This window comes from Rhinoraja longicauda, chromosome 10 (genome assembly GCF_053455715.1).
Source record: "Rhinoraja longicauda isolate Sanriku21f chromosome 10, sRhiLon1.1, whole genome shotgun sequence".
Taxonomy (NCBI): Eukaryota; Metazoa; Chordata; class Chondrichthyes; order Rajiformes; family Arhynchobatidae; genus Rhinoraja; species Rhinoraja longicauda.
Window position 1 is genome coordinate 10,987,770 of NC_135962.1, and position 16,674 is coordinate 11,004,443.

Here is a 16,674-nt window from a genome sequence, read left to right on the forward strand (position 1 = left end):
CCAATGCAGCCAGATTCAGTTAGTTGCTGTTGTGTGCAACAACTATTAGGCTTTGGTGTGTTCAATGTGGTGCCAAATTTTATTAAAAAGTCTAACCTTTCATTACCACCCATCTGCACAAAGGTTAAGTTTTTAAAGTGAACAAGGAGGGAGAGTCTAAAAATAATTGCTGGACGGCACAGTGGCACAGCGGTAGAGTTGCTGCCTGACAGCGCCAGAGACCCAGGTTCGATCCTGTACAGATATTTGTACGTTCTCCCTGTGACCATGTAGGTTTTCACTGGGTGCTCCGGTTTCCTCCCACACTCCAAAGACGCACAGGTTTGTAGATTAATTAGCCTCTGTAAATTATAAATTGTCCCTAGTGTGTAGGATAGTGCTAGTGCACGGGTGATTGCTGGTCGGCGTGGACTCGTGGGCTGAAGGACCTGTTTCCACTCTATATCTCTAAAGAGTAACTTAGTGGGCCAGGCAGCATCTGTGAAGGGAAATGGACAAAGTTTTGGGTCAGGATCCTTTTTCAAGATTCGAGGAGAGGGGAGAAAGCTGGTAAAAAGAGGTGAGGGGAAGCAGTGGGCCAAGAGGTAGCAATTGATAGGTGGATCTAGGTAATGATGGACAGATGAGTCAGGTGGGGGAGAGAGGAATGGAGAGAGTAAGCAAGACTGCAAGTGAGAAGTGGAGAAGAGGAAGAGTTGCAGATGGTAAAATCTCACAAATAGGGAGGAGTTAAATGTAGAATCAAAGAGAGGGATGGTGGGTAAAGGGAACAGGGGGAGGAGCTGAGAAATGAGGACTTGGAGGGGGTGGAGGTGGGTGATGAGAAAGAGAAGGTAGATGAGGGGAAATAAACTAGATGACATGGGGCAGGGGGTGCAATGAAAGTGTGGGTGAGTGGATCTGAGTAGATCAGGAGGGGGTGTGAGGGTTTTCCTTGAAATTGGAGAATTCAATGTTCATGCCGTTGGGTTGCAGGCTACCCAACAGAATATAAGGTGCTGCTCTTCAAGTTTGTAAGTGGTCTCACCATGCCAATGAAAGAGGCCAAGTATAGACAGTTAAGGGCATAAGGCTCATCATATTTAGATCTACCGTTAAGTTAAGTCTATTTATGTTCCGATTCCTCCAATTACCTTTCCCGTCTGCCCATTCCTGTGACTACCTGCACCTTTTCAATCCTCTAAAAGCCTCACTCCCCCCCCCCCCTCCCCCCACACCACCACACACAAACACATACAACCACATGCACAATTCTGGATTGTGAATGTGGCTTTGTCTGAGCTAAGGGACAACACAACCAGATGCAAAGATGCAAGACTAACTTACCAAACTGATGTTCTCTGTCCCTTGAGAAAACTTTGCACTGAAGAATCTGAACACCACCTGAAATAAAACAAAAACATTATCTACAGAATACTCAGTTGCAACATTCTTGTTTTAGATTGAAAAGCTGGGAACTCCTTTTTAAAAATAAATCAATGAATTAACTTTAGCTCTAAAGGAATAGAATAGCATTCTACATGGGCGTTAATGTCAACTCACAAAATACTGTACAATTAAATAAACGACCACAATACATTTACTGCAATGAAAATCTATTTGATACGAAATTATACAAATATTGTGAGCGTATTAAGTGGCAAACATGCATGTGGTTTCAGTTCCTTGGGATTACATAGAACAGCACAGGAACAGGCTCTGCGGCCCACAATGTCTGTGCCGAATATTATGTCAAGTTAAACTAATCGCCTCTGTCTGCACGTCATCCATATCCCTCCAATACCATATTGCGCCACTCTTGTACCTCTTCCACCACCTCTGGCAGCATGTTTCAGGCAACTCCACTCTCTGTGCAAAATACTTGCCCTGCACATGTCCTTTAAAGTTTCCCCCTCTATCCTTAAAGCTAAGAACTTCAGTTTTCAACATTTCCACCATGGAAACAAGGTTCTAACTGTGGACCCTATCTATGCAACTCACAATTTTACATACTTCTATATACTTATATCAGGTCTCCTCCAAACCTCCGATGTTCCAGAGAAAACAATCCAATTTTGCCCAAACCTTTCTTATAGCCAATACCCTCTATTTCAGGCAGCGTTCCGGTAAACCTCTTCAGCACCCTCTCCAAAGCCACCCTATCCTTCCTGTAACGGGGTGACCACAGCTCCACATAATACTCCAAATGAGGCCTAACCAAAGCTTTATCAAGCTGCAACATGATTTCTTGACTCTTATACTCAATGTCCCGATCATTAACGCAGGCATACAATACCTTCTTTACCACTATCTACTTGTGTTTCCATTTTCAATAAGCTACAGACTTAGACCCCAAAAAACCTTTCTGCACATCAATGCTGTTAAGGCTCCTACCATTGACTTCATAGCTTCCCATTACATTTGACCTCCCAAAGTGGAAAAACCTCACACTCGCTTCTTCCAATTCTCCACCCATGTCTGTACTGATCTATATCAACTCACCAACCAACCCACTTACATTTGCATCCAAGTCACTTATATATAATAAACAAAAGTCCCAGCATTGATCCGTGCACACCACTCCCATCACTATCCCTCGTCTTTGGAATCCAAAAATCCCAAATAATCTTAAAATGGAGCCTAGGAAAATGGGAGCTGATCTCATTGAAACACTCAGGATTCTCAATTACAAGCTGCATGCTGAAAAGTTGTTTCATTTGGCTTCATGCACACAACACTAAGGATAAAGATGTGGAGATAAGAAATGAAGTCAGGAAAAAAATTCTTCACACAGATTCAGGTTAGGTTTTGTCAAGTATACTAAGATAAAATAGTCGCATGAAGCTCAAACAGTATGCATGATAATGATAGATACGGCACCAAAAGTAAAGCAGCACTATGGTGCAAAAATTGTAGTGCAATCTGCTGAAGTAGAATGCAATAACTAACTAAATGAGGTTAGGATAAGAGTAAGAGGAAAAGTACACAGCTGCAGCTCCAGTGGTTGGTTCCTTAGAATTCTCTTCCCCAGTTGGCAGTAGTTGTTCAGTTGGTGTTTGGAGACTGGCTGCCAAAACTGTCTCAAAACTGGTTGGGAACCAGCCATGTGGGTCAGGTTCAGGTGGGCTATTAGAAAATTCTCAGCCCTGGGCTGAGTTCAAATTGGCTGCGGTCAATTATTGATTTAATAAATGATCTTGTTTTGAGTTTATCCAAGATTGAGATTGAAAGAGTTTTGATATTCAAAGGAAGATAGAAAAATAGAATTGAGGAATGTCATCAGCCACAATTTTATCAAATAGCAGAAGAGCCATGAATGGCAGATGATAGAAAGACTGTTAGGAAAGTAGATTGTTAAAAAGAATGTAATGAGAAAACAAAAAGCACTAGGGGAAGTGAGCGGGCAAAGATCTGGTAAATGGAATGGAATACGTGAAAATATTCAGTGTCCATTTTTAGAGGGAAAAATAGAAAAAATATTATGCAAATGGTGAGATACTGCAGGAAGAAGATCTACGTGTCCTTGTGCATGATTTACAAAAGGCTGCTGTTAAGTACTGCTGGTAGGAAAAATATTAAGAGTATACACAAGGATGGAAGTTATGTTTCTGTTGCATGGGACATTGATGAAGCAACATCAGGAGTGCTGTTTAGAGATATAGCATGGAAACAGAAATACGGACCAAACACAGGCAGGTGGGACTAGTGTAGCTGGGACATGTTGGCTAGTGTGGGCAAGTTGGGCCGAATGGCCTGTTTCCACACTGTATTACTCTATGACTCAATGATTTTCATCAGACTAAGAATAGCTCGAAATGAAACAAGTTTGAATCAGCAGAGAGAGATGAGGGAAGGAATGAAGGTGACATGGCGGAAACCACAGAGAGACCGAATGGAACAAGCGATACCTCGAGCTGAAGGGTGGTGGTGAAGGAGTGCAAGGAGGAGACAATGAATGAAAAACGAGAACAATGAAAATGCTGAAAATATGAGATACCAGACTAGTGCTCAATTCTGAAACCGTTGAATTCATCGTCAAAACCTGAAGGCTGGCATGTGCCTCTTTCCACAGATGCTGCCTGGTCTACTGAGCATCACCAACATTTCCTGCTTTGATTTCAGAATTCCAGCATCTGAACTATTTTGCTTTTAGTTTGCTTTGCCATGGAATATGCGCAGAATATTCCAATCAATCAGAATTTTATCCTGATCTGTGTTAATCACTGAGCATTTAATGTCAGAAGTAGTACATACCTTTGCAATAAAGGGGTTACTGTGTCCTTATAATCATGAAAAAGCTTGAAAAGATTGGTTGGCAAAGCCAGGTAATAACATAAGGCTTCAAACTGTCCCTCTGAAGAGCCTAGGAAGAAAGAGATGCTTTTTCAGTCCGATAAAAATAAAGCAGTTACTTTATACAGGAGTTACTTTATACAGTGTTGAATTTTCAAGATATTTTACTAGTTTTATGTGGATATATTTGCCATAATCGCATCAAAGGAAAAACTATTTTTACATGGAAACCATTTTTATTTTAACTCTTGATACCTGTGCTGTTAAAAAGCACAAGTTTCAGGAATGGTGTGTATAGGAGTATGGCCACAAGATAACAGGGGCAGATTTAGCAGAAGGAACACCAGGAACCATATTACTCCCTTCGTGCCACAGAAACTGGAATTAAAATTGTGGATGTGCTGGGCCCAGGGTAGGTCATCCAAGATGTAAACACCCAGAAATTTGAAGCTTCTTACTTCCCCTTTCAGAAGTTAACAATTAGTTCCTTGTTTTTGTTGATATTGAGTGAGAGATTGTTGTTGGGGCACCACTCAACCAGGTGTTCTACCTCTCTCCTGTACACCGACTCATCACCATCCATGCTTCAATACCCTGGTCTGAGAGTTCAGATGTGGAATTAGTTCATTTCTCTTTCCCAGTTCTGATGAAAGATTCCAGACCCAAAATGGTAACAGTTTCTCCTTCCACAGCTGCTGCTCTACCTGCTAAACGTTTCCAGTGTTTTCAGTTTATTTCCCAGACCGATAGGCATGGTGGCTGAATTATTTTACTTGTTTGCCCTGGAGATGTGGACATTGCTGACAACACTGGCATTTATCATCCATCCCTGAAATGTGAGGCAGTGAAGAGGCAACTAGTGGGGTCACACAGCTGCAAGCTTCCTCTTTTAAAGTACACCAGATGGACTTTAACAACAATCTGGTAGTTTTGTGGAAAATGTTATTGAGACAAGCTTTCATTTAAAAAAAAGTTTCTTGAATATAATTTCCCCAGCTGCCATAGTGGGATTTAATTACATTTCTGGGGAAAAGTAAATCAGTAAATGTGGCTCATGTGCCAGAATCACTTCAGTGCCATAAAATCCAAAGAATCACTGCAAACATAGAACCTTTCCTGACAGTGGAATATTATTTATTCTGTTTACTTAAATCACCTCAGAGTAATACTGATTACTCATAACTTGCCATTGTTGCCTGGGTTCTCCACTCCCCAATATCACTGCATCTTGTCAAACTCCATACCAGCAACCTCTCATTTGGTTCCTTTTCAATTTCATCCCCATCCATCACACATCGTCTGCTTCAACCTCTTCCTATTACATAGAAGTCACCATAGAGTCCATGCAATCATTCTTTGCCTTATGACTTTCTTATTTTGGCCTCCAGTATATCCCTATTTTCTTTGCTCCATCACAGGCACACATGCCTTTCAATTCCTTGAAGAGGTTATTCCACCTCTACAGCCTTGGCCCACTATCCTCTCAAATCTATATATATAAATATAAAAACTCTCATCTTGTTTGCTCTCTTCCCCTGTATGTTTATTTGTCCCGTATGTGCAATTTTCATCCAGAGAAAAATAGTACACGATAGCGCCACAATTTTAGGCCCATCCTACTATCATTCTCCCATGCACTCAATAAATAAACTTTTGTTACTTTTTAAAAACAATTTACTTAATAAACTTTAATCAAATGCGCTCCCCCACCCCCTGCCGGGTGGATCAGCAGGAGGACCAGCACCCGTCCCGGCTTGCCCCGTGCCTGACCTTCCTCCCGTGGTGCAGTGCGGCGGCTGAGGGTCCAACAGGGTCCAACAAGATGACCATCGCCGCCGTTCGCTGCAGAACAGGTTTCGGGTCCATGGCTCACTTTGGCCGACGCAATGGATGCCCGGGGCCGACGTGAGTGGCTCCCTCTACCCTTCCCTGTCCCCCCTCGCTCGCCCACGGCCCTGGGGGGCACTCCCCGCCCGCCAACAGGTCCACGGATCAGTGGGGTTGCTCGGCCCTCAGGAGAGGTTTGCATCCAACGGGGGTTGCCGCGACCGCAGGAGAGATTTACACCCAATGGGTATACACCCGTCTAGTGTTTCTTAAAATCGACAGCTGCGACCACAGAAAAGACCAGTATCTTTTTGGTGTTTAGACATCAAATTTTGTTTGGCAGCACACATGTGAAGGGCTTACGAATGTTTAAAAATGTTGCATTAATCTAAGAATTATTGCTTCGTTTTCAGATTGAGTTTTTGTGCTTTTTTACCCGTTCCTCTCTGACAAAAGCAAATCTTTACATTCACCAAATCCTGCTCTAACTAGATTAGTAATAGTTCCTCTTCACGTACCTTTTGAGAGATCTGCAGGCGGTGGCACACCAAGCAGGTAGTTGAAGAACAAAGCAGAACAGCGGAGAAATGGAGTGATGCCACATTTTACACAATTCCACAGGTACCAGCCACAGGGCTTATTTTCTAAAGATCTGTAATAAATGCAACTTATTTCAATGAATTCAGCCCAAATTAAGCAAAAGCTTTGCAGTACAGGATGAGCAAAATTAATAATGAGCAAACAGTAATTTGGATTAAAAAGTTAACATTAATGTCCAGAATGCTGAAACATTGCAAATGAATTTTCTTCTCATTAAATGAAATAACAGAGGTAAAAGAAGAACATTTCTATGTTGACAGTATATCACAGAGTCCAATGATACAAGTAGACCTTAAGACAGAGAATGGAGAGAAGCCTAGATTAATGGAAGAAAAACAAAAGAGCAAGACAGTATACGTTCTTGCATTAAGTAAAAGGAATACTGGCTGAAGTGTGATTTAATAATAATAATAATAATGCATTACATTTATATAGCGCTTTTCAAACACTCAAAGACGCTTTACAGGGATTTCTAGAACATAGAGAAGTGAATAAATAGATAAATAAGTAAACGAACAGAGAAAGGAGACAGAAGGTGAGGTGACCTTCAGTGGTTGAAGGCAGTGCTGAAGAGGTGAGATTTCAGTGATGTTTTGAATGTGGTGAGTGAGGAGGAGTCTCTGACGGTTTGGGGTAGTGAGTTCCATAGGGTGGGAGCAGCGATGGAGAAAGCCCTGTCCCCCCAGGATCTGAGTTTGGTCCGGATGGGGGGGACACAGGAGATTGGCAGCAGCAGAGCGGAGGGTGCAGGTGGGAGTGTGCCTGTGGAGGAGGTCAGTCAGGTAGGACGGGGCCAGGTTATGGAGGGCTTTGTAGGTCATGAGGAGGATTTTGTATTGGATTCTCTGGGGGATGGGGAGCCAGTGGAGTTTGTAAAGGACGGGGGTGATATGGTCACGGATCGGGGAGTGGGTGAGTAGACGGGCAGCGGAGTTTTGAATGTATTGAAGTTTACTGATGATTTTTGAGGGTGAGCCATAGAGGAGGCTGTTGCAGTAGTCCAGACGGGAGGTGATGAAGGCGTGGATGAGGGTTTCTGCAGCTGTGAAGGAGAGGGATGGACGGAGACGGGCAATGTTTTTGAGGTGGAAGAAGGCTGTCTTTGTGATGTGTTTGATGTGTTTGTCGAAGGAGAGGGTTTGATCAAAGATGATTCCAAGATTCTGGATGTGAGGGGAGGTGGATACTGGGAGACCATCAATATTGAGGATGAAGTTTTGGGTGGATTTGGTGAGCGTTTTTGGACCAATGATGATGATTTCAGATTTGTTGCAGTTGAGTTTGAGGAAATTTGATTGAAGCCAAGATTTTATTTCAGTGATGCAGTTTGTCAGTGTAGAGTGTGTGGTGGTGGAGATTGACTTGGTGGAGATGAGGAGCTGGATATCATCGGCGAAGCAGTGGAAGTTGAGACCATGACGGCGGATTAATTGACCAAGGGGGAACAGGTAGAGGACAGTAAAATAGTTTTAAAGTCCCTGTACATTAAATCATGTCTTAGTAGATTCTGTCGCAAACATCACAATTTCTGTCGATGCAGAAAACAATGCGGTAGATAACTGAGGTGCTTGCCTTAAATTTATCACCATTCCTCATCAGGGAACATTTAATAACCATTGAGCATCTTCAATGATAAAAAGTTTAAGCTGGAAGCTACATATGTGGCACATATGAGATGAAGGAAAATATGGCTGCCGACATATTGATACGCGGAATGAAGGAGACTGGGGCTGGTTACATAGTGATGCACAGATTGAAGGAGACTGAAGATAGACACAAAATGCTCGAGTAACTCAGCGGGACAGGCAGCAATGTCTGGAGAGAAAGAATGGATGACATTTCAGTTGGAGACCCTTCTTCAGACTGCGAAGTCAGAAGAGACGGAAACTGGAGATATGGAAGGGTACAACGTGAATGTAAGGTGTGAAAACAACAGATCAAAGCAGATAATTATCAAGGAAATGTAGAATGGTTCATTGTTGGCTGAGGGGAAGGTGACAACGAGGCATACAAACAGTAAAATTAATCAGGTGGACAGTGAAACTATTCACTGAGAGACGGAGAGGGAAAGTAAGGGTTACTTGAAGTTAGAGAAATCAATATTTATACCACTGGGTTGTAAGCTGTCCAAGCAAAATATGATGTGCTGTTCCTCCAATTTTACTCAGACAGTGGAAGATGGCCAGGACAGAAAGGTCAGTGTGGGAATGGGAAGGAAGGACACTGGGACTGGTTACGATTTGATAGGTGGCAGAAGGAAACTGGGGCTGGCTGCATGTGGAATCAAGGATCCTGTGACTGGCTACATATAGAGTGTGGCTGGTATGTATTGATATGTGCTAGAAGGAGATTGGCAACATCATTATGACTGAGTGAAAGGCAGCTATGGAATAAAATAATGGAAGGTGAAAGTAAAAACTGTTAGAGACATCAGCTAAACCAAAATCAACTGTTTGGAACCATTAAGAAGAAAGAGAGCACTGGTGAGCTTACTAATCGCAAAGGGACTGGCAGGCCAAGGAAGACCTCCACAGCTGATGACAGAAGAATTCTCTCTATAATAAAGAAAAATCCCCAAACACCTGTCCGACAGATCAGAAACACTCTTCAGGAGTCAAGTGTGGATTTGTCAATTACCACTGTCCGCAGAAGACTTCATGAACAGAAGGCTACACTGCAAGATGCAAACCACTGGTTAACTGCAAAAATAGGATGGCCAGGTTACAGAAGAAGTACTTAAAAGAGCAACCACAGTTCTGAAAAAAGGTCTTGTGGACAGATGAGACGAAGGTTAACTTATATCAGAGTGACGGCAAGAGCAAAGTATGGAGGAGAGAAGGAACTCCCCAAGATCCAAAGCATACCATCTCATCTGTGAAACACGGTGGTGGGGGTGTTATGGCCTGGGCATGTACGGCTGCTGAAGGTACTGGCTCACTTATCTTCATTGATGATACAACTGCTGATGGTAGTAGCATAATGAATTCTGAAGTGTATAGACACATCCTATCTGTCCAAGTTCAAACAAATGCCTTAAAACTCATTGGCCGATGGTTCATTCTACAGCAAGACAATGATTCCAAACATACTGCTAAAGCAACAAAGGAGTTTTTCAAAGCTAAAAAATGGTAAATTCTTGAGTAGCCAAGTCAATCACCTGAACTGAACCCAATTGAGCATGCCTTTTATGTGCTGAAGAGAAAACTGAAGGGGACTAGCCCCCAAAACAAGCATAAGCTAAAGATGGCTGCAATACAGGCCAGGCAGAGCATCACCAGTGAAGATACCCAGCAACTGGTGATGTCCATGAATCGCAGACTTCAAGCAGTCATTGCATGCAAAGGATATGCAACAAAATACTAAACATGACTACTTTCATTTACATGATATTGCTGTGTCCCAAACATTATGGTGCCCTGAAATGAGGGGACTATGTATAAACACTGCTGTAAATTCTACATGGTGAAACTAAAATGCATAAAAATACCCTTTATTAAAATCTGACAATGTGCACTTTAACCACATGTGATATTTTCTATTACAAATCTCAAATTGTGGAGTACAGAGGCAAATAAATAAATGATGGGTCTTTGTCCCAAACATTGTGGAGGGCACTGTAGATTATACTAGCTCTCCAAAAGACATTGAATTATTTCTATTGACTTTTATTCTCCCCATACAAAATAGAGAAAATTAAAATCGACATATTAAGCTTTTGTTTTTAGAAAATGTCTTGCGCTTCTCCCAGTGCACCGCGCGTTGGCAGAAACTCGCAGCGAGCCTGTAATGGAGAAGCTGCCGAGCAGGTCCTGCTCGTCCGCCGAAGACCAGAAACCGTGAGCGTGGAGTCGGTATTGGGCGAAAGGCAGGGCTGGCAGGTGGTGCGGGGCACAAAGGTCAGCTGTAGGAGGCAAAGGTGGGCGGGCGAGGAGAGGGGCGTCGGGTGCTGGTTGACCCACATGTCAAAGGAAGGCAATGGCTGGAGGCCCCGCAGCAGCCTGGGGCTTGCCTGGACTGAGAGACGCTCATAAGACCTCGAGCACAGACCACGGATTGAAAATGGTGTCAAAACCTGGTGCCTCCTGCATGCGGGCCCAGTGGACTATTTCTGTACACTTTGCTAATCAGGGATTGTGCTTAGGTATGGCAATACTCTACTGGACTGTATGTAAGAAAATAATTTCACTGTGCATTTGCACCTGTGACAATAAAGAACCATTGAACCATAGTTGGGGTTTGGTGGTGAATTCCAACCTCTAATAGACTCAAGTATAAAATACCTGATTTCTCCCTCAGTGATTAGTGGATAACTTTTGTGACGTAACATTGACTGAGGGAATAATAATTCCATCATGTATTCTCTGGTTGAAGACCCCTTGATCAGTGCGATGAAGGATCTACTAAGTGTGCTGATGATTTCATTCCTTGGTTAGTTGCTAACCGAGTCCAGTTTGGAATATTTTGCTGGTTAAAAATGTGATGGATAAAAAGGTCACATGGCCACAATCATTTTTCCCTCCGTTGTTGCGTACCTGCTTGTATATTCTTGAAGAGTTTCATACAGTTCTGCTGCTGAACGGGACTCCTCACTTTCCTCTTCATCCTGCTCCATAGGACAGTCTGTTCATCAAAAATGCAATATTACATTTCACACTGGTGTCTTGAATTGTAATTGGGCAAATCAATTGGCTTAGAAAGTGATCCGAATAAAATGAATGAACAAAATATAGGAGAGTTTATGTGCTAGTTTAAATTGTACAAAGTGCCATAAGAAACTGTGGCACAAAGGACACAGCAAAATCAAACAAATCCAACAGAAAGAGAATTCAAGTCTCAGAAGCATACTGCCTGCGATACCAAGAGAACACAACTGCCTAGACAGACATAAAAGGCCGGAGGAACTCAGCGGGACAGGCAGCATCTCTGGAGTGAAGGGATGGGTGATGTTTTCGGTCAAGACCCTTCTTCAGACTCTATTCCTTCTCGCCAGAGATGTTGCCTGTCCCGTTGCGTCCTCCAGAATTTTGTGTCTATCTTCAGTTTAAACCAGCATCTGCAGTTCCTTCCCACACACTTTGAACACAACAGCTTGGTAGTTTAAAAAAAACAAGACATCTGAAGTATTATAGAGTTTGCAACCATATTCCTCATTGTTAAAAATCTCTTTCATACAGGTTAAATTTTCCCATGTAAAATGTTGAATACCAGCAGAACCCTGCTGCATACCGGAACTGTGTAGAGACTCAATCAGAGAGAAGCAATTCTCACTCATGAATAATTTCCTTTATTGGTCATCCTTGTACCACATTTTAAGCAATTCAAGTCCTCTAGTCCTACACTCTCCTGAAAAAAAATGGCAACCCAATGCTACTTATTGTAGACAAATAATGGATGGTTCGCACGTTTTCATGAAGTAGATTCAAATCTGGACTCGGGAGCTTTGAATTCACCCATTGTTGGCTTCTTCTAGAACCGCTATTCATTTACTCCCAATTTGTTGTTTATAAGGTCTAGAATTTATATCCTAAAAGTTTTACACCACTTTTCTCTTCCTACCCTACTATCATCTTCTAAGACTTGTTAATTCTTGCCACAAATAAATGCAGGCTATTCAGTTTTGTCGCAGTAACTAGTTAACTGTTTTTTCAAGAGGGCCTCGAGAGTCAAATCTTGTTGATGCAATTACTCAAAAAAAAATTCAAAGTATTCCAACAAGATAGGGAACTTTGTGTGACTAATTGTATTTACTTGTTTTCACTGCATTTCCACTTGGCATTGAAATCAGAAATCCACGAGTGCTCAAACTATTTCAGTTTCACTAACATTGGAAGAACACAGAAAATACTCTCAAAAGTAGGTTGAATAAGGACAAATGGGTGCTTGATGGTTGGCACAGGTTTTGTGGGCTAAAGGGCCTGTTTCTGTATTGTAGGATTATGAATCTCCATCAGTCCTGCAATATTTTTCTTAATCTGTGGAAAACATGACATGGAGATAATTGATGTCATCGACTCACAGCAGGGAAAATGGACCTTTCAGCCCAACTTGTTCATGCCGGCCAAGATGCCTACCTAAGTTAGATCTATTTACCAGCATTTGGCCTATATCCATCTGAACCTTTCCAATCCGTGTACCTGTTCAAATGACTGTTAAATATTACATTTCTACCTACGTCTACCACTTCCTCTGGCAACTCATTTAAACCACCATCTTCTGTGTGGAAAAACTTGCTAACAAGTCTTATTCAAACCGTTCCCCTCTCACCTTAAATCTGTGCCCTCTAGTTTTAGTCTCTCCTACTCAGGGAAATAGACTATGACCATCCATTCCATCTATGCCCCTCATGTTTTTATAAACCTCTATCGGGTCACCCCTCAGCCTCCTTCACTCCAGGGAACACCGTCCCAGCCTATCCAATCTCACCATATAACTTTATTTATAATCCTATTGGTACAAATGGTAACCTTCAGATTAGAGTGACTCGCCTGCAGTATTTCAAAGCTCACCTGTTGTTGAGGTAAAAAGGATCTGCACAACGTGTGCCATGGTAATCAGGTGGAAGAGGTAGAGGTTGTTGAATGCACAGCTGATATCTGAGGGTTGCAGCTCCACAGTTTCCTCCCAGTACAACGAAGGAAATGCCAAGACTAGACTTACCTGAAAAAATATGTTAGATGTAACAACACTTTAAAATTAAACTGCAATATAATATTCTTAAGACATGCACATCATTAGTCCGACAAGTCAACCAACTACTTGTGGTGTGACAGCAGATGTAACTTAGGAATGGAGTTGCACACAAAATACTGGAGTAACTCAGCAGGACAGGCAGCATCTCTGGAGAGAAGGAATGGGTGACGTTTCGGGTGAAGACTCTTCTTCTCGACCCGAAACGTCACCCATTCCTTCTCTCCAGAGATCCTGCCTGTCCTGCTGAGTTACTCCAGCATTTTGAGTCTACCTTCGATTTAAACCAGCATCTGCAGTTCTTTCCTACACATTTGGAATGGAGTTCATATTTTGATGTAAAAGCTCTTTATTTCTTCAGCCAAGATTTTTGGCAAGGAAGATAGGGATAAAGGATAATATATTGATGCAATTAATCATACAGACTAGTGTTCAATGACCTTCTTTATTCTCCTCTACCTGTGACCATAAATTAATTAAGGTATAAACCCATCTCAATGGCAAGGGCAGGTACAAAGGCCGGAGAAACATTTTTTTTTACCTATGATAGTGTGGCGGCTCCCAAGGGTCGGGCCATACTACTACCGACCCCTCGGCACGGGAATGGACCAGTCCCGGGAGGCGGTCCTGGACTCAGGTATAAAAGGACAAGGTTTGGGCGCCAAGCCATTCCGGCAGACTAGACCCGTCTGAGACCCACGAACCAATAAATATACCTTCCCAAAATACCTGGCTCCTTGCCTTTATCAACACGCTACATTGGTGACCTCGACGGTCCATTCATTAGGATGGACGAAGAAACAGAATTCGACCGCCCGTCCGGCTCGCAGACCGACCAGGCCCCAGCTGTCGACGCGGTAGGAATCAAGCTCCCGACCTTCTGGACCACCCGGGCTCGCATTTGGTTTTACCAAGCGGAGGCCCAGTTCCAGCTGAAGGGCATCACAAGGGATGACACCCGGTTTTTCCACCTGGTGGGAGCCCTTGACCAGGACGCGGCCGAAGAGGTAACGGAGTTCCTCCAGGACCCACCGGCCGACGGTAAATATAAAGCCCTTAAGGAGCTGCTGCTCCAAACCTACGGGCTAACCCGAATGGAGCGGGCCGAAAGGCTCCTCCACATGCCAGGCCTCGGTGACCGGCGCCCATCTAGCCTCCTGAAGGAGATGGTCGCGCTGCTCGACGGGCACAGACCGTGCCTGATGTTCGAGTATACATACCTGCACCTGCTGCCGGCCGACATTCGCCTGCAGCTCACCGACGTCTCCTGGGAAGACACCCGGGCCCTCGGCAGGCGCGCGGACGCGCTGTGGGCGGCGCGCCGTGATGACGTCAGTGCGCTAAACGTCACTCGAGAAGCGCCCGATTTTCTCCGGTCGGGCGGGGGAGCTGTGGAAGGAGTGACAGCTACGTCTCGGAGGCCTGCGAGATCGCCCCCGGTGGCCATTGCGGGTCGTGCACCTGCAGTCCCACATCAGCAGGCTCCAGCCAGCACCAGCAAGAGGTACTGGTGTTATTACCACCAGCGCTGGGGTGCGGCAGCCCGACAATGCCGCCAGCCGTGCACATTTCCGGGAAACGCCGGGGCCGGCTACCAATAGTCCCTGCGGTGGCCGGCCAGATTCACCGCCTCTTCGCCTGGGATCGGCGGTCCGGGAGCCGCTTCCTCGTGGATACCGGGGCGGAGCTGAGCGTCCTGCCCCCTTCGCCGCTGGACATTCGTTCTGGGAAGCGGGGGCCCATCCTCACCGCGGCAAATGGGAGCATTATCCAGACGTATGGCGTCCGCACGGTCCACATCGTTTTCGGCGCCAGTCATTTTACGTGGCTGTTTACGATCGCCGACGTCTCCCAGCCGTTGCTCGGGGCCGACTTTCTGCGGGCTCATTCTCTCCTCGTGGACGTCAGGCAGCAGCGCTTGGTCCACTCCGCCACGATGGAGCCCATCGCGTTGCGGCTGAATGACCCCGTTATACGCCCGCTGTCGTCCGTGGACTCCCATTTCGCTCGGGTGCTGGCGGACTTTCCGGATATTATGGCCCCGCAATTCCGGTCATCGACCCCCAAGCATGGGGTGTACCATTACATCACGACTACCGGCCCACCCCTCCACGCACGAGCACGCCGACTCCCGCCTGAGAAACTACGCCTGGCACGACAGGAGTTCCGTACGATGGAGTCCTTGGGGATCGTCCGCCCTTCCAACAGCCCATGGGCATCTCCACTCCACATGGTCCCCAAGGCAAACGGGGGCTGGAGGCCTTGCGGGGATTATCGGCGGCTGAACGTCGCTACCGCCGAGGACCGATACCCCGTGCCCCACATCCAGGACTTCAACGCCCATTTGGCTGGGGCCACGATATTTTCAAAGGTGGATCTGGTGCGAGGTTACAACCAGATCCCGGTCCACCCGGAGGATGTACCCAAGACGGCAATCATCACGCCGTTCGGACTCTACGAGTTCGTACGGATGCCGTTCGGCCTCAAGAACGCCGCCCAGTCATTCCAACGATTAATGAACGGCGTTTGTCGCGGGTTGGATTTCCTGTTCGTCTACCTCGACGACATCTTGGTAGCCAGCCGCTCGCGGCAGGAGCACTGTGCTCACCTCCGGCAGCTTTTCCAGCGGCTCAGCGAACACGGGTTGGCCATAAACCTCGCCAAGTGCCGCTTTGGCGTGGCCACCATCGACTTTCTCGGCCACCGTGTGTCCTCGCAAGGAGCGGTTCCCCTGCCGGACAAAGTAGACGCCATCCGCCGGTTTCCCCGTCCGTCCTCGGTGCGTGGCCTGCAGGAGTTCGTCGGCATGGTGGCATTTTATCACCGGTTCCTGCCATCCGCGGCCCACATCATGCGGCCGCTATACGAGCTGCTGGCGGGCAAGCGTAAGACCGTCGTGTGGACCGACGAGGCCGTAGCAGCCTTTGACGGCGCGAAGGAGGCCCTGGCTCTGGCTGTGCTGCTTGTTCACCCACGGGAGGATGCCCCGACAGCCCTTACGGTGGACGCCTCAGAGTTGGCGGTTGGTGGCGTACTGGAGCAACTCACGGACGGGGGGTGGCGCCCCCTGGCCTTCTTCAGCCGGCACCTCGACAACGCCCAGAAGAAGTACAGCGCTTTCGACCGCGAGCTCCTCGCCCTGTACCTGGCCGTTCGTCACTTCCGCTATTTTCTGGAGGGCCGCCCGTTCACCGCTTACACGGACCACAAGCCGCTCACTTTCGCCCTGGCAAAGGTCTCCGACCCATGGTCCGCCCGACAGCAGCGCCAGTTGGCCTACATATCCGA

General features: G+C 45.6%; 1 protein-coding gene across 1 annotated transcript in view; it reads right to left on the bottom strand.

Moving 5' to 3' along the window:
- The window catches only part of ubr1 (ubiquitin protein ligase E3 component n-recognin 1), a 155,467-nt gene that overhangs the window by 10,040 nt on the left and 128,753 nt on the right, over positions 1–16,674 (bottom strand). The window contains exons 39-43 of the mRNA XM_078406202.1: positions 13,206–13,356; positions 11,232–11,319; positions 6,618–6,751; positions 4,234–4,342; positions 1,327–1,383 (exon numbers count right to left, since the gene is read on the bottom strand). Of these exons, the coding sequence (XP_078262328.1) occupies positions 1,327–1,383; positions 4,234–4,342; positions 6,618–6,751; positions 11,232–11,319; positions 13,206–13,356 (539 nt within the window). The remainder of the gene's footprint in view (positions 1–1,326; positions 1,384–4,233; positions 4,343–6,617; positions 6,752–11,231; positions 11,320–13,205; positions 13,357–16,674) is intronic.